This window comes from Branchiostoma belcheri, unplaced genomic scaffold (assembly GCF_001625305.1).
Source record: "Branchiostoma belcheri isolate BF01 breed outbred unplaced genomic scaffold, Haploidv18h27 scaffold158, whole genome shotgun sequence".
Taxonomy (NCBI): Eukaryota; Metazoa; Chordata; class Leptocardii; order Amphioxiformes; family Branchiostomatidae; genus Branchiostoma; species Branchiostoma belcheri.
This window is the reverse complement of record NW_017803024.1, coordinates 65429-81756: the sequence shown is the minus strand read 5'-3', so window position 1 is coordinate 81756 and position 16328 is coordinate 65429. Positions and strand designations below refer to the sequence as shown.

At 46.6% G+C, this 16328-nt stretch overlaps 2 protein-coding genes across 2 annotated transcripts in view; one reads left to right on the top strand and one right to left on the bottom strand.

The window, feature by feature from the left end:
• The window catches only part of LOC109465789 (tripartite motif-containing protein 3-like), a 134914-nt gene that overhangs the window by 73741 nt on the left and 44845 nt on the right, over positions 1 to 16328 (bottom strand). The gene's annotated exons all lie outside the window — the stretch shown is intronic.
• Positions 145 to 16328, top strand: part of LOC109465792 (transcription factor GATA-4-like) — a 32880-nt gene continuing 16696 nt past the window's right edge. Inside the window, exons 1-2 of the mRNA XM_019763233.1 lie at positions 145 to 373; positions 4017 to 4924. Of these exons, the coding sequence (XP_019618792.1) occupies positions 4084 to 4924 (841 nt within the window). The 5' untranslated portion in view covers positions 145 to 373; positions 4017 to 4083. The remainder of the gene's footprint in view (positions 374 to 4016; positions 4925 to 16328) is intronic.

Here is a 16328-nt window from a genome sequence, read left to right as displayed (position 1 = left end):
CCAATCACAGCCCACTTTACCCGGGAATTAACCAATCAGGGCGCGGCTCGGCTCCGAACTGGCGCCACGCTTTCGGCCTGCACAATGCCCCCGGGTCACGTGACCAGGCCGCTCGACAAATATGTCGATGGATATTAATAAATTACGTGGCGCCTTGAAACGACGCAATAAGTCCTGAGCGTGCTGGGCTAGTCCGAGTTTCGCGGCTGTGGCAGTGCGGAGTAGAATCGAGACGGGCCACGGAGGCACCAGACAAGTTTCTTCGGGCGGAGTTTAGCGGAGTTTCCTGGGAGAGAGACTAGCGAGGCCGCCCGTCGGCAGCACCAAGCGGAAACCCCAGCCAGCACTCCGGACCTCGTGGTCTCCACTCCAGGCATGTTGTTATTACTGAACCGTACACTTTGCCGACACAACTTCCTTATCTCGTATCCACACTATTATCAAAACTAGTGTTTTGGTCGCACCACGCGAACTGATCAGCCAGGAAGCAGCGCACTTTTCAAACCGATCCGTGACCAGAAAATTCCACCCGACTCCTGCCCAAACCTTTATGAGTTACGTTTAACTGGAGAAAGACAAACAATATGTAACTGTGAGCACATGCCTTTACTCAGGGGCACCTCTCAGGCCGCTATTGTTTCACGGAGCCCCCGCTGAGTGGCTGTAACACTTCTTACTCTTTAATTCTTCTTCTCTAACAAGTCTTAAACGTGCTGATGTTCTTATTAGTTTTCTTGGTTAGTTTTTAAGGCGTCTTGGAGAAACTTTGTGCGCCCGGCTTCTGTGGTTCCAGCCTGGATTGTGAGCACTTGGGTAATCGGTATTGTTATATTGTAGCAGCATGTTCTGCCCATTGTTGCCATTGTTAGGCGCGGATCGCAGGTGATTTACACGCCAGGTTAGGATAAGGTGGACAAATATGTTTTCAGGTAACGCCGTGCCGAGACGGTAGCCGGGCTGCCGGGGCGGTCTGCAGGTTCCTCGGGCGCGACTCCGCCTCTCCGCCCGCCCACGGCTGAACCCCGGCCCGGTAAAATGTATTTCCCGGGACCGTCTGGCTGATAACATCAGCTATTAGGCCTGGCGACAGGCGTGGCCTGGTCAGTCGCAGTTTGTGACACTTCCTCCCGCTACAGAACTAGGAACGCCTAGGTCTGTCTAGTTCTCAGGGTATTATAACAACGTACATATTAAAACTAGGAACGACTAGCAGCCTACTTCTCAGAACGACTATATACTCGGAACGCCTAGCTAGATCTTAGCATAGTTCTTATATAATGTTATAACAACGTACATCTTAAAAACTAGGAACGACTAGCTCTTAGCCTAGTTCTCTGTAACAGCAAGGAACGCCTGGCAGCCTTGTTCTCATGTTATAACGACTAGAACTAGATCCCAGGCCTAGTTCTTATATGTTCTAACAGCATACATCTTAAACTAGGAACGCCACATCTTAAACCAGTTCTCATGTTAACGTTCGTACAACTAGGAACGCCTTGCAGCCTAGTTCTTATGACCTCTTGTGTTATAACAGCGTACATCTTAAAACTAGGAAAGCCTAGCTCTTAATATCATAGCCCAGTTCTCATGTTCTAACATCTAGGAACGTCTAGCTAACACTTAGCCTAGTTCCCATGTTCTAACAATGTACTTCATGTCTTCTCAAGTTATAACAACGTACACAACATGTTAAACCTAGAAACGCGACTAGCTCCCAGCCCAGCTCTCATGTTATAGGAACGTACTACATGTCTTCTCAAGTTATAACAACGTGTAACATGTCTTCCCATTCGCGCTACAGACCTAGCAACACGACTGGTCCTCAAGTTATACTAAACAACGTACAACATCTAAACCTACGAACGTCTAGTTATCACATAACGTACAACATGCCCTCCGCTATAGATAGGAACAAGCCTAGCTCACATGTTATAAGTTATAACATTATAACCAAGCACAACATGTCTTCACCCTTCCTAACGCTGTAAACTTTGGAACATGACTAATTCAGTAATTGTACATTATAACAACTCATAACATGTCTTCCGACGGGTATTAAGTTTGCCACGTATTAATTAGATGGTCCAAATGTAGAGCACGGTATGCTTATAAAGGTACGAGGAGATAAAGTCTTTTTTCTGAGTAAGAAACCACAGATTCAGCGCCTTGGAACATGCCTAATTGTGACGTTTTAACAACTCACAGCATGTCTTCAGATGGTTATAAGTTAATCAGTCAGAGGGCCCAAATGTAGAACACGGTTTACTTATAAAGGTACGAGGAGATAAAGTCTTTGTTCTGTGTAAGAATGTAAGAAACCACAGACTCTGCCGCGTGTCCGCTGCGTTACGGAATGTGTTGCATGTTGCTGTGCCCAACTGTTTGATGTTTTGGATACCTTTGTTGATAACTCATTACGCGCGATGTGCTACAGCTACCCATCTGTGTTATTATCTGTCCTGCACACTAGATAACTGCGTAGTGCAGGGGAAGGAAGCTGCAAGAAAACTGGAGTAAAAACTTTTCAGCGCGAAGATTGTGTGTAGAAGTACTAGAATGTTATACGTTGACTTTAGTCTGATCGGTTTAGATCACTTATACATGTACTAGCCTTCTATGGGTACAAGTTTATACATATGTCACTTATGATACACCACGTATTATCAGGGCACTGTGAGATTTTACAGTTCATAATATCTTCAGTGTTCTGATATGTACGGTGGCGTATTGATGAACCTCTTCAACGATAACGTGTTTTACGCTGTCTTTACTCTGATCGGTTTAGATCGCTTATAGTTATACACCACGTACTCAACTGTACTAGCCTTCTATCATGATACACCACGTATTATCAGGGCACTGGGAGATTTTACAGTTCATAAAAATTATGTCTTCAGTGTTCTGATATGTACGGTCATATATCATAAGTGTTTCATATACATGATAAGTGCTCGTAGAAGGCTAGTACGCCATGCATAAGTGCGTTACGCGCGTGCCTTTGGAAGAGTAATACTTGGTGTACACACATGTATACGACTGTTATATGTAAGTGCATGTAGAAGCTAATGTGTGGTGTATAAGCGTGTTATATGTATACGTATGTTACGTGTGTTATATGTATATTATATGTATATGTTATAGATAAGTGTTCATAAGTTTGTGTATGGATTCCTAATACGCTAGTGTTTATTTTATTTTCCATCTTGTTCTCATTTGTTTACGGATTCTCCGAAAGTGGATTATGAAAATCCCTCTCTTTAGAACACAAACATAACAACACAATACAGTAAAACAACAAAGTAATAAACCTGTTATAACTAGTATGGCTGTTAATTGTTACGTTGCCGTGCCCTAACAGTAACACATGTTCTCTCTTGGTTCCCAATCTTGCAGCCCCTCCCCCCTCGCGTTGTAAGTTAGTTAGTACGTCGGTTTTCCCCAATATGTAATTTTCTGCCGTTCTCAGTTCCAATGCCTCACACCCACCAACCTGTGTGACTTTAAAAGTTTAGTTAGTATGTTAGTATGTTACTGCGGCCTAACGTGTGTTATGTCTCGTTAGTTAGGGTTAGTTTGTAAGTTAGTACGTTCCTGTGCGCTAACGTGTGTTAGTCTTAGGGCTAGTTCGTAAGTTAGTGCGTTCCTGTGCTGGGTTAGTTCGTTAGTTAGTGCGTTCCTTTGTCCTAACGTCTGTTCTCTGCCGTCCCCAGGCCTCCTAGCCTTCAGGCGTGGTTAGGGTTAGTTTCTAAGTTAGTCCGTTTCTGTTCACTAACGTGTGTTAGGGTTAGTTAGTTAGTTAGTTAGTTAGTTAGTACGTTCCTGTGCCCTGACGTCTGTTCTCTGTTGTCCCCAGGTTGTCAAGCCTTCCCCAACCTCCCGGGTTAGGGTTAGTTTGTAAGTTAGTGCGTTTCTGTGCGGTAAGTTAGTATGTTCCTGTGCGCTGGCGTGTGTTAGAGTTAGGGTTAGTTTGTGAGTAGTACGTTGTCCTAACGTCTGTTCTCTGTTGCCGCCCCCAGGTTGTGAAACCTTCCCCACCCCGCCACCAGTCTCCAGCCAGGGACTGCGGCGTGGATGGCCCAGTGAATGGAACCTCGCGATCCCCTCTGGACCTCAGCGTACCGGGGAGCTCACAGCTCGCTCTGCGGCGCCCCGCCCGCCGAACCCAAGCCCATGCCCACCGGCCGGCCCAACAGTCTCACCCCGGCCGACCCGAACCAGCTCCTGCCCACCGAGGACGTAGAGAAGTTTTTCCGGCACTTGGACCGGCCGGGCGCGGTGACGAGCTCGCACGGCATCAGCGTGACGATCCACACGGCCCAGCGGGGCCAGGACGCGCCGGACCCGCCCAGCTCCGCGCAAAGCTACGGTACGGACTCCCCGTACTCGGCACAACTGCAGCAGAACTATAGCCTGGACGCAGCCAGCTCAGGAGCAGACATGTATCAGAACCACTCCGTCGCCGCCATGCACCACACCGCAGGCTCGCCGCCCACCTACCACGAGTCGCCGGGCGGGTTCCCGTTGGAGGGCCGCAGCCCGGTGTACGTTCCCACCACGCGGGTCCACTCCATGCTATCCATGCCGTACATCCAGCAGGGCAGCGGCGCTTCGCAACAAGTCACCCCGCAGCAGACCAACGGCCACGCCGTGTGGTGCCAGCCGGGCGACTCCGCCGCCGGCTTCCCGCAGCCTACCTCCTCGGCGCACCCGTCCGTGTCGCCGCGCTTCTCGTTCCCGCCGTCCCCGCCGCTGAACGCCGCCGGGACCCGGGACTCCTACCCGCCTCTGGCCGCCCGGACCAACGGCCTCAGCCCCTACACGGCCTACGTCAGCCCCGACATGGCCAGCTGGTCCACGTTTGACAACGTCGGCTTCCACCCACGGGCCATCGGCGGGCCCACACTGGCCAGGAGATCTAGCTCAGGTAGGAAACACGCACTTATTACATGTACTAGTACCATTATTATAGTTACGGTATGATAACTAGAACCTACCTGAGCTGTCTCCACCCCAGGGCCATCGGCGGGCCCACACTGGCCAGGAGATCTAGCTCAGGTAGGTTCTTGTTATTATATATATACCGTAACTATTATACCCACGCTGGCAAGGCGGTCCAGCTTAGGTACGAGTTCTAGTTATTATACTGTAACTTAATTATCATACGTACTAGTTACTTATCATGTTATAGATATCGTACCGTAACGTATAGATATGGTACGTATTAGCAAAGACATTATACAAGATGTACTAGTCACCGTAACTTAATTATTATACCAATAATGTACAATGATGTTAAGTCATTGTACCGTAACTTAAGAACTTGAGGACTATCTAAAATTGGGTTCACAATTAGCTTCAGTTTACACAGTTTTCTATTCTTCCTGTGGTCCTTCACTAATACCTAAAGCCACATACGCGACAGGAAGACTACAAACATACATGTAATGTACCACTCCTGTTCTATACTATAGGAATGTTGTATGTTTGGGGATCCATTACGAACCTTGTTATCCTGTTATAATGCCACAGAAATCTTTGCACAAACACGGTTTTCTGCAAAGCACTCAAGACAAAAATCTTGAGTGATAACTAATTATAATTTTTCCATAGAACAAAATCTGTGGCCAAACTTTGGAAGACTGTGTTGGCCAGTTGATATTACACAAACCAAGTTTTCTTGACATAAAAACTATCTACAAAGTAAACTGTCGATTTGGCCACTTGCGCCCGCCACAGATGGTCGGACACATTACCTGATCCGCGCTTGAGACCGGCTTGTTTATTTGTTTTTGTTACACGCATTAAAACGTGCCTCCATTTCCACTGTCTGGACCGGGAGGGGGTTGAGACGGCAGGAGCCTATGGTAATGCGGGGAACCGTCTGTTTTACCGGTTATATGCGAGCTGTGCGACACGACGACTTTTAAATACCGTGTTCTTATATCTTATACTTTTCATACAAACTGGGCCCAACATATTTATAGCCTTCTAACAGCAGATATGAACTGTGCGACTCGCCACCGATAGTCTAAAATGGACTCAGTGTTTATAGGCTTCGAACTGGAACTAGACCCCTCGTCCTCGAAAAGGTTTTATATCGGTTTTAGATAGTTTGTTCTAAACTGGATCTAGCCTTCTATAGCCTTCTACGAGAAACTAAAGGGCGTTCTTACAGAAACTGGACCTAGTCTTAACCTGAATTCAACGTTTATTGGCTTCGAACAGGAACTAGACCCAGCGTTAGTCTTCTAAAGCAGCTTTTAGATAGTGTGAAACTGGTCCTACCGATTAATAAGATAGCCGCTGATAATGTGGTCTTGTAAAAACTGGACCCCGTTTTTATAGCCTCCTTCCCTCACCTCTCGGCTATCCGATTCGCCACTGCTAGTGTGTTCTTGTAAGAACAAGCCGCTGATACTTCGTTCTTGTAAAGACTGCATGGACCAAGTTTTAATAGACTTGCCACCGTTCTTATAAAAACTGTATCCAGTGTTCATAAAGACTACCCCCTGATCGCGTGTTCTTGTAAAAACTGTGCGGTTTTTATAGCCTCCTCGCCTCATCTCTCAGCTCTACGACTCGCCACCGGCGCTTGTATGTTCTTGTAAAGGCTAGCCGCTGATCGTGTGTTCTTGTAAAAGCTGAACCCAGCGTTAACAGGTTAATAGATTTGCCACCGTTCTTATAAAAACTGCACGGTTTTATAGCCTCCCCTCCCCTCCCGGCACGCGCGCATGTTGGCCGCTGGGCGGGTCCGAGATAAAGTCTCCATTCAGCGCTAAACGAGCGGCTTTTTGCCGCCTAATGACTGAGTATGGCTCCCGCGGTGAGAACTCAGCGGGCGGGCGGGTTAGCCCAGCGGGCGGCCGGTGTGACACTTCCCCGGGCCGTGTGGTGATCACCCTGGATGCCAGACTAGTATCGGGCCGCTAAACCTTTCCCTTCGGCAGCAAGAAGCCCTTCGCCCACCGGTCTAAAGGGGAGGGGAGTTTGGCTGGCCCTTACAACTAGTTTGCAAAAATGTTCTCTCCAGCAGACCAACTCCCCCGTCATGTTATCTCTCTATTTGGCCGATTTCCACTCTTCCCAGCCGCCTCCCGAAGCCTGGTAGATCCCGAAGCCTGGTAGAGGCTAGTGTTGTGATGCTCCCGCGGTGAGCGCCCAGCGGGAGGGTTGGTTTTTACCAGCGGGCTGGCGGGTTAGCCTAGCGGGTGGGTTGGTTCTTACCAGCGGGGCTTGCAGTGACACCTCCCGGGGCCGTGTTGACTTTACCCCCGCTGGGCCGGTTTTGTCTGGCGCGGGGGGCGGGCGGAGCCGCGAGACATGATAGCGGGGAGATAACCGGTAATCTGTCAGGCTGGTACAGACGGTAGAAACGGGACTCCTGAACAGTTAAACATGTACCTATAGCTAACCCAACTTTGTAAGTTTAAAACAGTACAGACATGATAGCGGGGAGATAAACTGCAATATGTCAGACCAAGGAGCTTCAACAACAGACTACTGAAACAGACGGGAGTCAGAAACACACGAACAGTTAAAACATGTACCTAACACTAGTTTATAACACTAATAGACATGAACATGTAGCTAACCCAAGTTTTAAACAGACATGATAGCGGGAGATAAACTTGTAATCTGTCAGACCAAACTACTACAGCTACAGAGTCAGAAACACTTAAACATGTACCTAACCCAAGTTTGTAAGTTTTAAACAGACATGATAGGACGCTGATAACTAATCTGTCGAACTTCTACAGACGGGAGAAGACTTGAAACACTTGAACATGTACATCTGTACCTAAGCCTAGTTTATAACGTTAAAACTGACATGATAGCGGGAAGATAAACCTGCAATCCGTCAGACCAAGGAGCTTCAACAACAGACTACTGTAACATCACAATCCACGCTTAAAGGCATTTACAGATAGAGCGATTTAAAACCAACACGGGTGAGTTTACAAACTTGTACCGCTCTACACCCGACCCACAGATAACGCACCGTGGACAGGCCAGGCGTAATTAGTGATACCTAATCTCCTACAGCTGATTATTCCAAACATCCGTCAAGTTAAAACAATAAGACAGATGGAAAACTGACCCATGAAGTATACAGTTATCAAAGACACCAAGCCCAAGTTCACACAAAGATTTCAGACCGCCGCTAACTTATATGTTAAATGGAACAGGCGGTCCGTGATGGGTTTAAACAATTAAAAAACTTCACAACTGACTAGATAGAGTCATCAGGATGTGAAAACCACAGTTTATCGGTGATGGAGTTTTCACAGTTATAACTAGAACTCTTCTGGTATCGCCATGATTTTTAAAAGTCAAAACTCCGTCCGAACCGTTCCTGAGCCCACAGACGGTTTTACCTGCAGAATTAAGCACAGGTAGAATTAAAACCTGCCCACAAGGACAGATTAGACCAGATAATCGCGCTGAAGCGGGCAGAGCGATATCCGCCAGCAGGTTGCTTTATGAGGATTTGTAACGCTAAAACCACGCCTGATCGCCGGGTAACTTTATAAACGATAGAGAGTAGGTAGAGGTAGAGAGTTTTAACCCTAAACAGTACACCTGGGGTCCGCGCGGACCCCAGCACTATATATTCTGTAATATCTTTTTTGTTTCTAAAGATTTTTTTCTGAAATTTTAGGTAATTGTCACCCACAAAGTTGTCTCTCAATACAGTGCAGAAAACTCCGTTTCTACCATTTATAAAAAAAATTATATCTGATTTTCTTTTGGGGTCCGCGCGGACCCCAGCCGGCTTTCGATCATAATGGGTACACTGGGGTTCTTATACATTACCTTATTTCCGTTTTTATATGTTTTTATGCACTCATCGTATGTCTACCAAGTTTTCAGAGAATGGTGTAGTAATAGAATTAAATTTTGATAACTTTGGTGTAATTATGACGTCATGTGACGTCAGAGCTAATAATATAGTCCGCCATATTGGATTTTGACCAATGACGTCATCAAATTAGCATATTCTATGCATATTAAATGATTTAACTTATATTTAATTATGTAAGATGTTATTAATGTTGGAAAAGAAGTGTAATTTAATATAAAACTCAGAAAATTTTTATGTTTAAACCAAAATTACTTTATTTTCCAAAAAAACTGCCTGCTAGAAACCCGTTGCCATGGCAACACAAAAAAACATCAATTTACTAGTATTAAACTAATATGAACTTTTTTTCAGAGACATTTTAGAAAAGGTCTCCAAATTTGATACTTCTAGCGCAAGCCGTTTAGCCGCTATCTGAGATCAAAGTTGGGCCTCAAAAGCCCCTTCAGTCTGAAATGGGTTTAAAAATCGGGTATTTCTTCTTGTCTTCTTTTCTTCACCAAAAAATAGAAAAAGTTCAAAATGTATGATTTTTGTATGTAATGTGGACACAGAGGTTCCCACATCAGTTTGCAAAACAATTGAGCTGGTAGCATGTTGACAATTTCTAAAAATTAGCAAAAAACTGTTCTGGGGTCCGCGCGGACCCCAGGTGTACAGATTAATCAGTCCGGGAAGGTGTTCTGTTGAGGGTTAAACAGCAAATCTACATACGTAACGGACCGCTGGTAGTGTTAATAATATTCGAACTGGCTACGGGAATACTCCTTCAACCTAGCTGTCCGTCTGACAGTAAATTATATTCACAGCTATTAATAAGTCTTTGGTTTGTCATAGAAGCAAAATTACACAACAATTTGCTGACCTTGGATAAATGATTTCATTTAGAGTAATTCCGGGAATATGATCGCTGGATAAAAAATTTAACTTTGTTCTTCTCACAACTTTTTGGGCACAACACACTTTATTTTCTCGCGCAGATGAAATTGTACAAAAATCACACTACGTAATGAGTCCCTAGTTTGTTGTCGTTGACCACATAGAGAAGCTATAATGTTAAAAACGCCGCGTTGACCACATAGAGAAGCTATAATGTTAAAAACGCCCTGTTGTTGACCACATCATGTGGCACATAGAGAAGCTATCATGTTAAAAACGCCGTGTTGACCACATTGGCACATAGAGAAGCTATAATGTTAAAAGCCATCCTGTAATCAATAAGTTTGTCTCATTAACGTTAGAATCGCCGCGACCATCTGATAAGCCCACAAACATTAACATTCCGACGGAGGCCCGAACTTTTTAAACTTTACAACACTTTTCATCGCTTCATTCCTAACTTCTAATTCCCAGCAAAAACAATTCCTTTGCCTTTTCTGTACCTTTTATAAAACGCGATTCCGTTCCCAGTTTAGTAGAACTGTTTCTAGAGTTGTTTTAGCCGCTGATCTGTCCGGTGATACAGAAATGTTGGGGCGGCTGAAGTCGGGAGGAAACGCGACAATCCGGGCAAACTTTGGCCTGCCGCGGCGAGCGTGAATAATGATGCTGGAATGGCAACTGTACGTGTATGCTATGTATGTTGTGTACTGTAACTTTAGGCGTATGTACTGAAGCTGTAGGGTTATTATGTGCCGAGTACACACGACTGGCTTCGCGCTTCCGCCGATCCAAGGACAAGCCTGGATACAAGCAGTAATTACCGTGTCTCTTATGCAGCTGCGCGTGTGCGCACGTACGCTTTACCCGCGTGTGTGTGTGTGTGTGTGTGTGTGTGTGTGTGTGTGTGTGTGTGTGTGTGTGTGTGTGTGTGTGTGTGTGTGTGTGTGCGTGTATGTGCGTACTCATGCACACACACGTTGTGTGCACGTATGCACCGTGCTTCTGCGTAAATTCCATTATACCCAGCGATCTGGATATGTTAGTAGTTGTTTTATGACTAGTACAGAAGTACGTGGTTCTACATGGTACGGAAGTCGCTACTTTCGCCCTGTCAATTATTGAAGTCAAACCATACAAAGAAGTAATGTATAATGGCACTGCACTAACATAGGAACATTACAGAACTGATGTACAATAGTATTACGCTAAACAAAGGAACCGCACAGACCTAATGTACATTACACAGAACCCAGGCACTTTACATATCAGCAGAAGCACTTGAAGTTTGGAATCTCGCTATAACAAATGTTTGAAAGCCAAAGTGTTGGTCGGCCTTTTTGAGATCAGTGAACTCTGAAATGTCACATGATGTAACATCGCGGCTACTTCAGCTCCCAGTCCAAATTCCAAAAACGCCATGGCCTCATTTCTTCTTAAGGCTTCGGTTGTTGCTTCATAGATCGTCTTCTTTTCGTGCATTTAGTGCACTAGTAATGCCTCTTCCTTGCGCTGTCCCGAATATAAGATTCAGACGGATCTTGCCTAGGCTTGAAAATGTATGTAATAAACTGAAATTAGTGTTGTTGGTATTGTTAAATAACGATGATTTTGTTTTGGGGTATAAATATTGGATTTGGTACATCTGTTAGGCAGACATCCAAACTCCAGTGTTTCTCCCACACTTACTTGTATTACGTCGGCTTAAATCGGCGTGGCCTGGTGCGTATCAACCACCAACAGCTTGAGACACTACATACATGTATATACTTATACAGTGTTTACAAGTACATAGCTTTGGTAACATGGGTTAGGTTATAGGAAGTGGTTGTAGAATGTGTAGGGCCTGTAATATTACTACTGCAATAATATGTTAGTGTGTGTACTTTACAATCAGCCCCCGGCCCAGCGAAGTAGAGTAGAGAACATCAGAATTTCCGCCGTTTCCTGCTGGATCTTGTTACAGTTTCCTGGACGAGCTTAGCGGTGTGTGATACGGGTACGGGATCTGAGTTAGCGCAAGCGTTAGGAAAATGTCAGAAACAGGTTTGGGTTAGCGTTATGGGTACAGGAACTGGGTTAGCGTCTTATAGGTACAGGCAAATTTCAGAACCGAGTGCCTCTGAGGTGACTCGTGAAATACGCAAAGATCTTTTTTGACCCTCAGCAGCTTAACGTCAGAGACAAAAGACATCGAAAATTTTCATAGGTAAGTTTAAAATCTACGCCTTTGTCCACTTCTGTTGTTCAGTTGAAATCGGACTTTACCGAAACCCCCTTTTGAGATGGAGGCGATAATCTTGCATCTTCTTCAGCTTTCTATATTCAGCCTAAGGACTGAAAGTTTGGGGGCTCCGGTCCGGCCCCACGTGTCTCCTTTGTGTGGCGATGTTGTTGTGACAAGTCCGACTCGCTACTTTGTAGTTTGTTTGCCACACACCAGCTTCTGTAGCAGTGAAAGGTAGGAGCTGTGACGTCACAGCCGGGGCAAAAGTTGCAGTAAGATGATATCAGTAGTGATGGATGCTTTGGGGGGGTCAAGTTCAAGATCGAAAAATAAGGACGGAATGATATATACTCCACTTCCGGTGGTGTCAAGGTGTCTGGTTGGCTACTTCATCATCTTTCGTTTGTTTTTCTCTTTTTGAGGAGATGTTTTGAGTTTATTAAAAGATAGAAGTAATATTTCATCCTCACATTGTTCGGAAGAACAGTTGTGAGACAAATCAAATTTTACCTGCTCAGTTTTGAGTTGAGAAAAGTTGTCCTAATTTCTGCCCCATACCTGCGTAGCTAGGTATGAAGGATTTCCTGTGTGTTGCCTTGTGAGTTCTGACGTGTTTTGTGTGCAAAGTTGGACGTTCTGACGTCGCCACAATGTTCAGTTGTCAGGACGTGCCCAGCTCTCATGGCCACTCTGAAGTGTTGCGACACGGGCAGAACCAGAAGCCATGTTGTGAGCGGAGTGAGATGCTGATAGTCGGATGTTCTTGGCTCTCGATCTTGGATCTCTGAGCTAAGAACAGGAATATCTGTGAAGATTGATGCATTATGTTCTGCGCCCCAACTTGAAGGTCTGTTTAAATTCTGGGAGCAAACGAAAAGCATCGTGCCTCCGGCCAGTTATGACTTTAAGAATATCGATAGATAAGAATTTATCGATATTGTGATCTTCTATAATCGATATTTCCCATCCTGTGATATGAAACTTTAGTGGTGAAGAATAATAGAAGTGCTGCAGTAATAGAAGCCCGTGTTCGCTTTGCGTGTGTTGGGAGGATTCCTCTGTAGTTATACTAACGTTTCTGTGTCGATGAAGGTTAGACATCCAGGTAATAAGATACGCCAAAAAGCTGTTACTCAAGGAATTGGATATGATTTTGGAAAATCAAAATCATATCCAGTTTCCAAAATCATATCCAGTTGCTTGAGTAACTGCTTTTTGGCGTAAACTAACATTGACTATGATGTTTGACTGATTCCTGTGCTTGAGACATTTCTGTGCCGATCTAACAGCTGTGCCTCGCCACCCTCCTCCCCCTAGCTTCCTGGCGAAGCCGTGTGTCTAACAGTTTTGCCCCTCTGACCTCTCACATGTACGGCCAGCCAGCCCGGCCCGGTATGGCATAATTAGAAAGTCGAGACACCCGCCGAAAGTTTAGACGATATTGTTTATGTAATACTATAACACTGCGACAAAGTGGTGTGATTAACTCCTACAGAAGAAGTCCAATTCCTGCCTAGTGTCAGAGTAAGAACAACAGACTCCGGTCCTGGCGTCCCTCCGGTGTAATTTGAGGCAGAATTTACGGCAGGGTCCGACGGAATTATTGGAGGGGGGTTTGGGAACCTCCTCAGCGCCTGTCGTGCGCGGGCCGCCCCCGGCTCCGGTTTGGGGCCGAACTTGTTACTCCCGACTTGAGACGGCCCAGCTGGCCTGACAAGCCGCGCGGATTCCGGCAGGACAAAAAATAGCCTCCGCAGCAGGCTTATAGAACTGGCGGTTTGGTGGTCTTGGGCTGTTTTCTGATTAGCCCAACGGGGTAATTCAACCAGGCTGGCTATGTTGTCTATATGCAGTCAGAAAATAGCACATAAAAGCTCCCAAAGACCCTGAAGCCCCCCAGTTTTTGGCATGTGGAGGCTACCGGCGCTCCCTCCGCTGCCCCGCCTATTCGGGCAGGAAGGCAGGTATTTACTCGGTCTGTCGGCAGAAAGAGAGGAAAACCCGCCCCCACTTCAGCTAAGTCCCGCCAGCTAAGGCCAAATCTCCCCACACTGCTTTGTTTATCATCAGATTAGCCGAATTTATTTTATCAGGTTTAATTATAACAATATTTTAGGTCGCGTGTCAGCTCAAAACAAGCAAGCGTGGAAAGAAGATCCGCTTCCCCGGCTGCGTGTCAGCCTTGAGCGGGTTTTGGGGGGACGTTTTGGGGGGAAGGAAACGGAACCACTCAGCCTGAAGTTGTGTTACTCGGTGTAGCTTTAGTTATCTCTGCGCGCTGAGGTTTATAGTGGGAGCGTTACTTCTGCATGTTGCGGGTTGTAGTTAGATCTCCGTGTGCGGTTACTGAGAGTTCTGATTGTGAACTCAGCTGAACCGGCGGTTCTACGCGCCGTCTGTCCTCCCGTCTGGGGCTTCGCCTTGGCACCGAGCTGGGGGTAGGAGGACCTCAGGAGTGCCGGGAATACCTGCACACACACTGGGACACGGCCTAGCGCCTGCCCGTCGCCTGGACCCAGTCAGCCGGACGCCTGTACGACAGGTCCCGACGCCTTCCCGACCAAGCCTGCCCTCACACGGAGTCTTGTCGACGCCTGTGCACCCAACCTGACCCTCACACGGAGTTGTGTCCCGACGCCTATACGACAGCCTGAAGACGCCTCCCGACGCCTGTACGACAGTCCTCCCAACGCCTCCCCGACGCATGTGCCCTCACACGGAGCTGTGTCTGTCCTGTGGCAGCGCCACGAACCCAGCCTTCTCTGTTGTTGCCTGGGTACGAGTGACCAGCGGCAGAGTTGCCTGGGAACGACTGACCAGCGGCAGAGTTGCCTGGGTACGAGTGACCAGCGGCAGAGTTGCCTGGGAACGACTGACCAGCGGCAGAGTTGCCTGGGTACGAGTGACCAGCGGCAGATGTCAGCAGGAGTAAATTGTCGAGGTGGGGACAGTTTTGTGTTGTGTTACCCGACCCGATAATGTCGCCTGGAGGCGGTGGGCGGATATTAGCCGGTCGTGCCCGGACTGTAAGACCTGTAAGTGCCCGGGAGTGTCCCGCACACGGCGGCAGGTGTTCAGTTGGCCCCCTGAGCCGCCGGATTTCCCCCCTTCCCGCCCCGATAAAAAAGCCTAAAAACGTAGCCAAAACTAACCTTAAACCCAAACCTCTGTTTGGAGACTAAGAGAGAGAGAGAGAGAGAGAGAGAGAGAGAGAGAATGGTTTATTCAACAACAAAAAAACCTTTGCAGCACAAGTGCTGAATTTCGGTTTCCTTACACAGAAGTCTTAGGCTTATTAGCATTATACATTGCAAATGAGAATTAAAACAAGTCATAAATCCTATAAAAATCAAATAAAATCACTTCCATCACGACTTACAGTTCTGCTATAACTTTAACTGTTATACAGACCAGCCGGTTCCCGTCACTAGTAAGTTTAGCGGGTGGGTTACTGCACATCATACATGTACAGTTGCGTGTAGTTCCCTCCCCCTGTACTTACCTGCACACACCTGGGAAAGTAACTTAGAACGTTATTGACACAACAAAAGTACAGCGACTTTCGTAATGTCTAAAACTACATATAAGACATACAGACACAGACCAGGCGGTTCCCGTCAGTACGTTTTGGGGGTGGGTTACTGCACATCATACATGTACAGTCCCGTGTAGTTCTGATGTAGTTCACGCCGGTTGGACGCCAGACGTTACGTCTCAGGCCGCTGCCCTGTCACAAGAACCTGATCTACTTCCGGGTAAGCCGAGAAATTAAGAGATGTTGACTAGGTACAGTAATCTCCAAGCAGATCCTAGGGTCTCAAAAGTAGAGTATCAAATTAGCCAGGCAGTATCCAATTGGCCAGAGAGGGTCCATTCGCGACAAAAAAGGCCATATATAAAAAACGATCATTCCCCCACAACCTCTGCTTGGAGAGTAGACCGTGCGCTAGCCTGTATACCAACCAAGCACAGTAGGGGCATCATCACTAGAAAGCTTTAAACAACTCCTGCAATTAAATGTGCAAAGATTAAGTGTAACAAGCCGTTCGGTGTGATATAGCTAGCTGCCGCCGCGCCGCGTGCCTGCGAAGCTGGTGTGTTATACCGAAGGGCGATTATACCGGCTATACAGAAACAGATAGTGTGCAGTTGCGCAAGCTATCAGTTGTATCGTGGCTATCTACGCTAATCCAGTTGTACCTATCTGAGATTTCCCTTTGCTGAGCCCGTGAACTCCGCGAGCGCGCCGGGCGGTAGTTTTAGCAGATAAGTTATCGCAAGGCGCGAGAATGTTACATCCATCATCAGCCATCCCCTGCAGCCGACATCGGGACCCCCCCCCCCTCCATACAGGCCCTC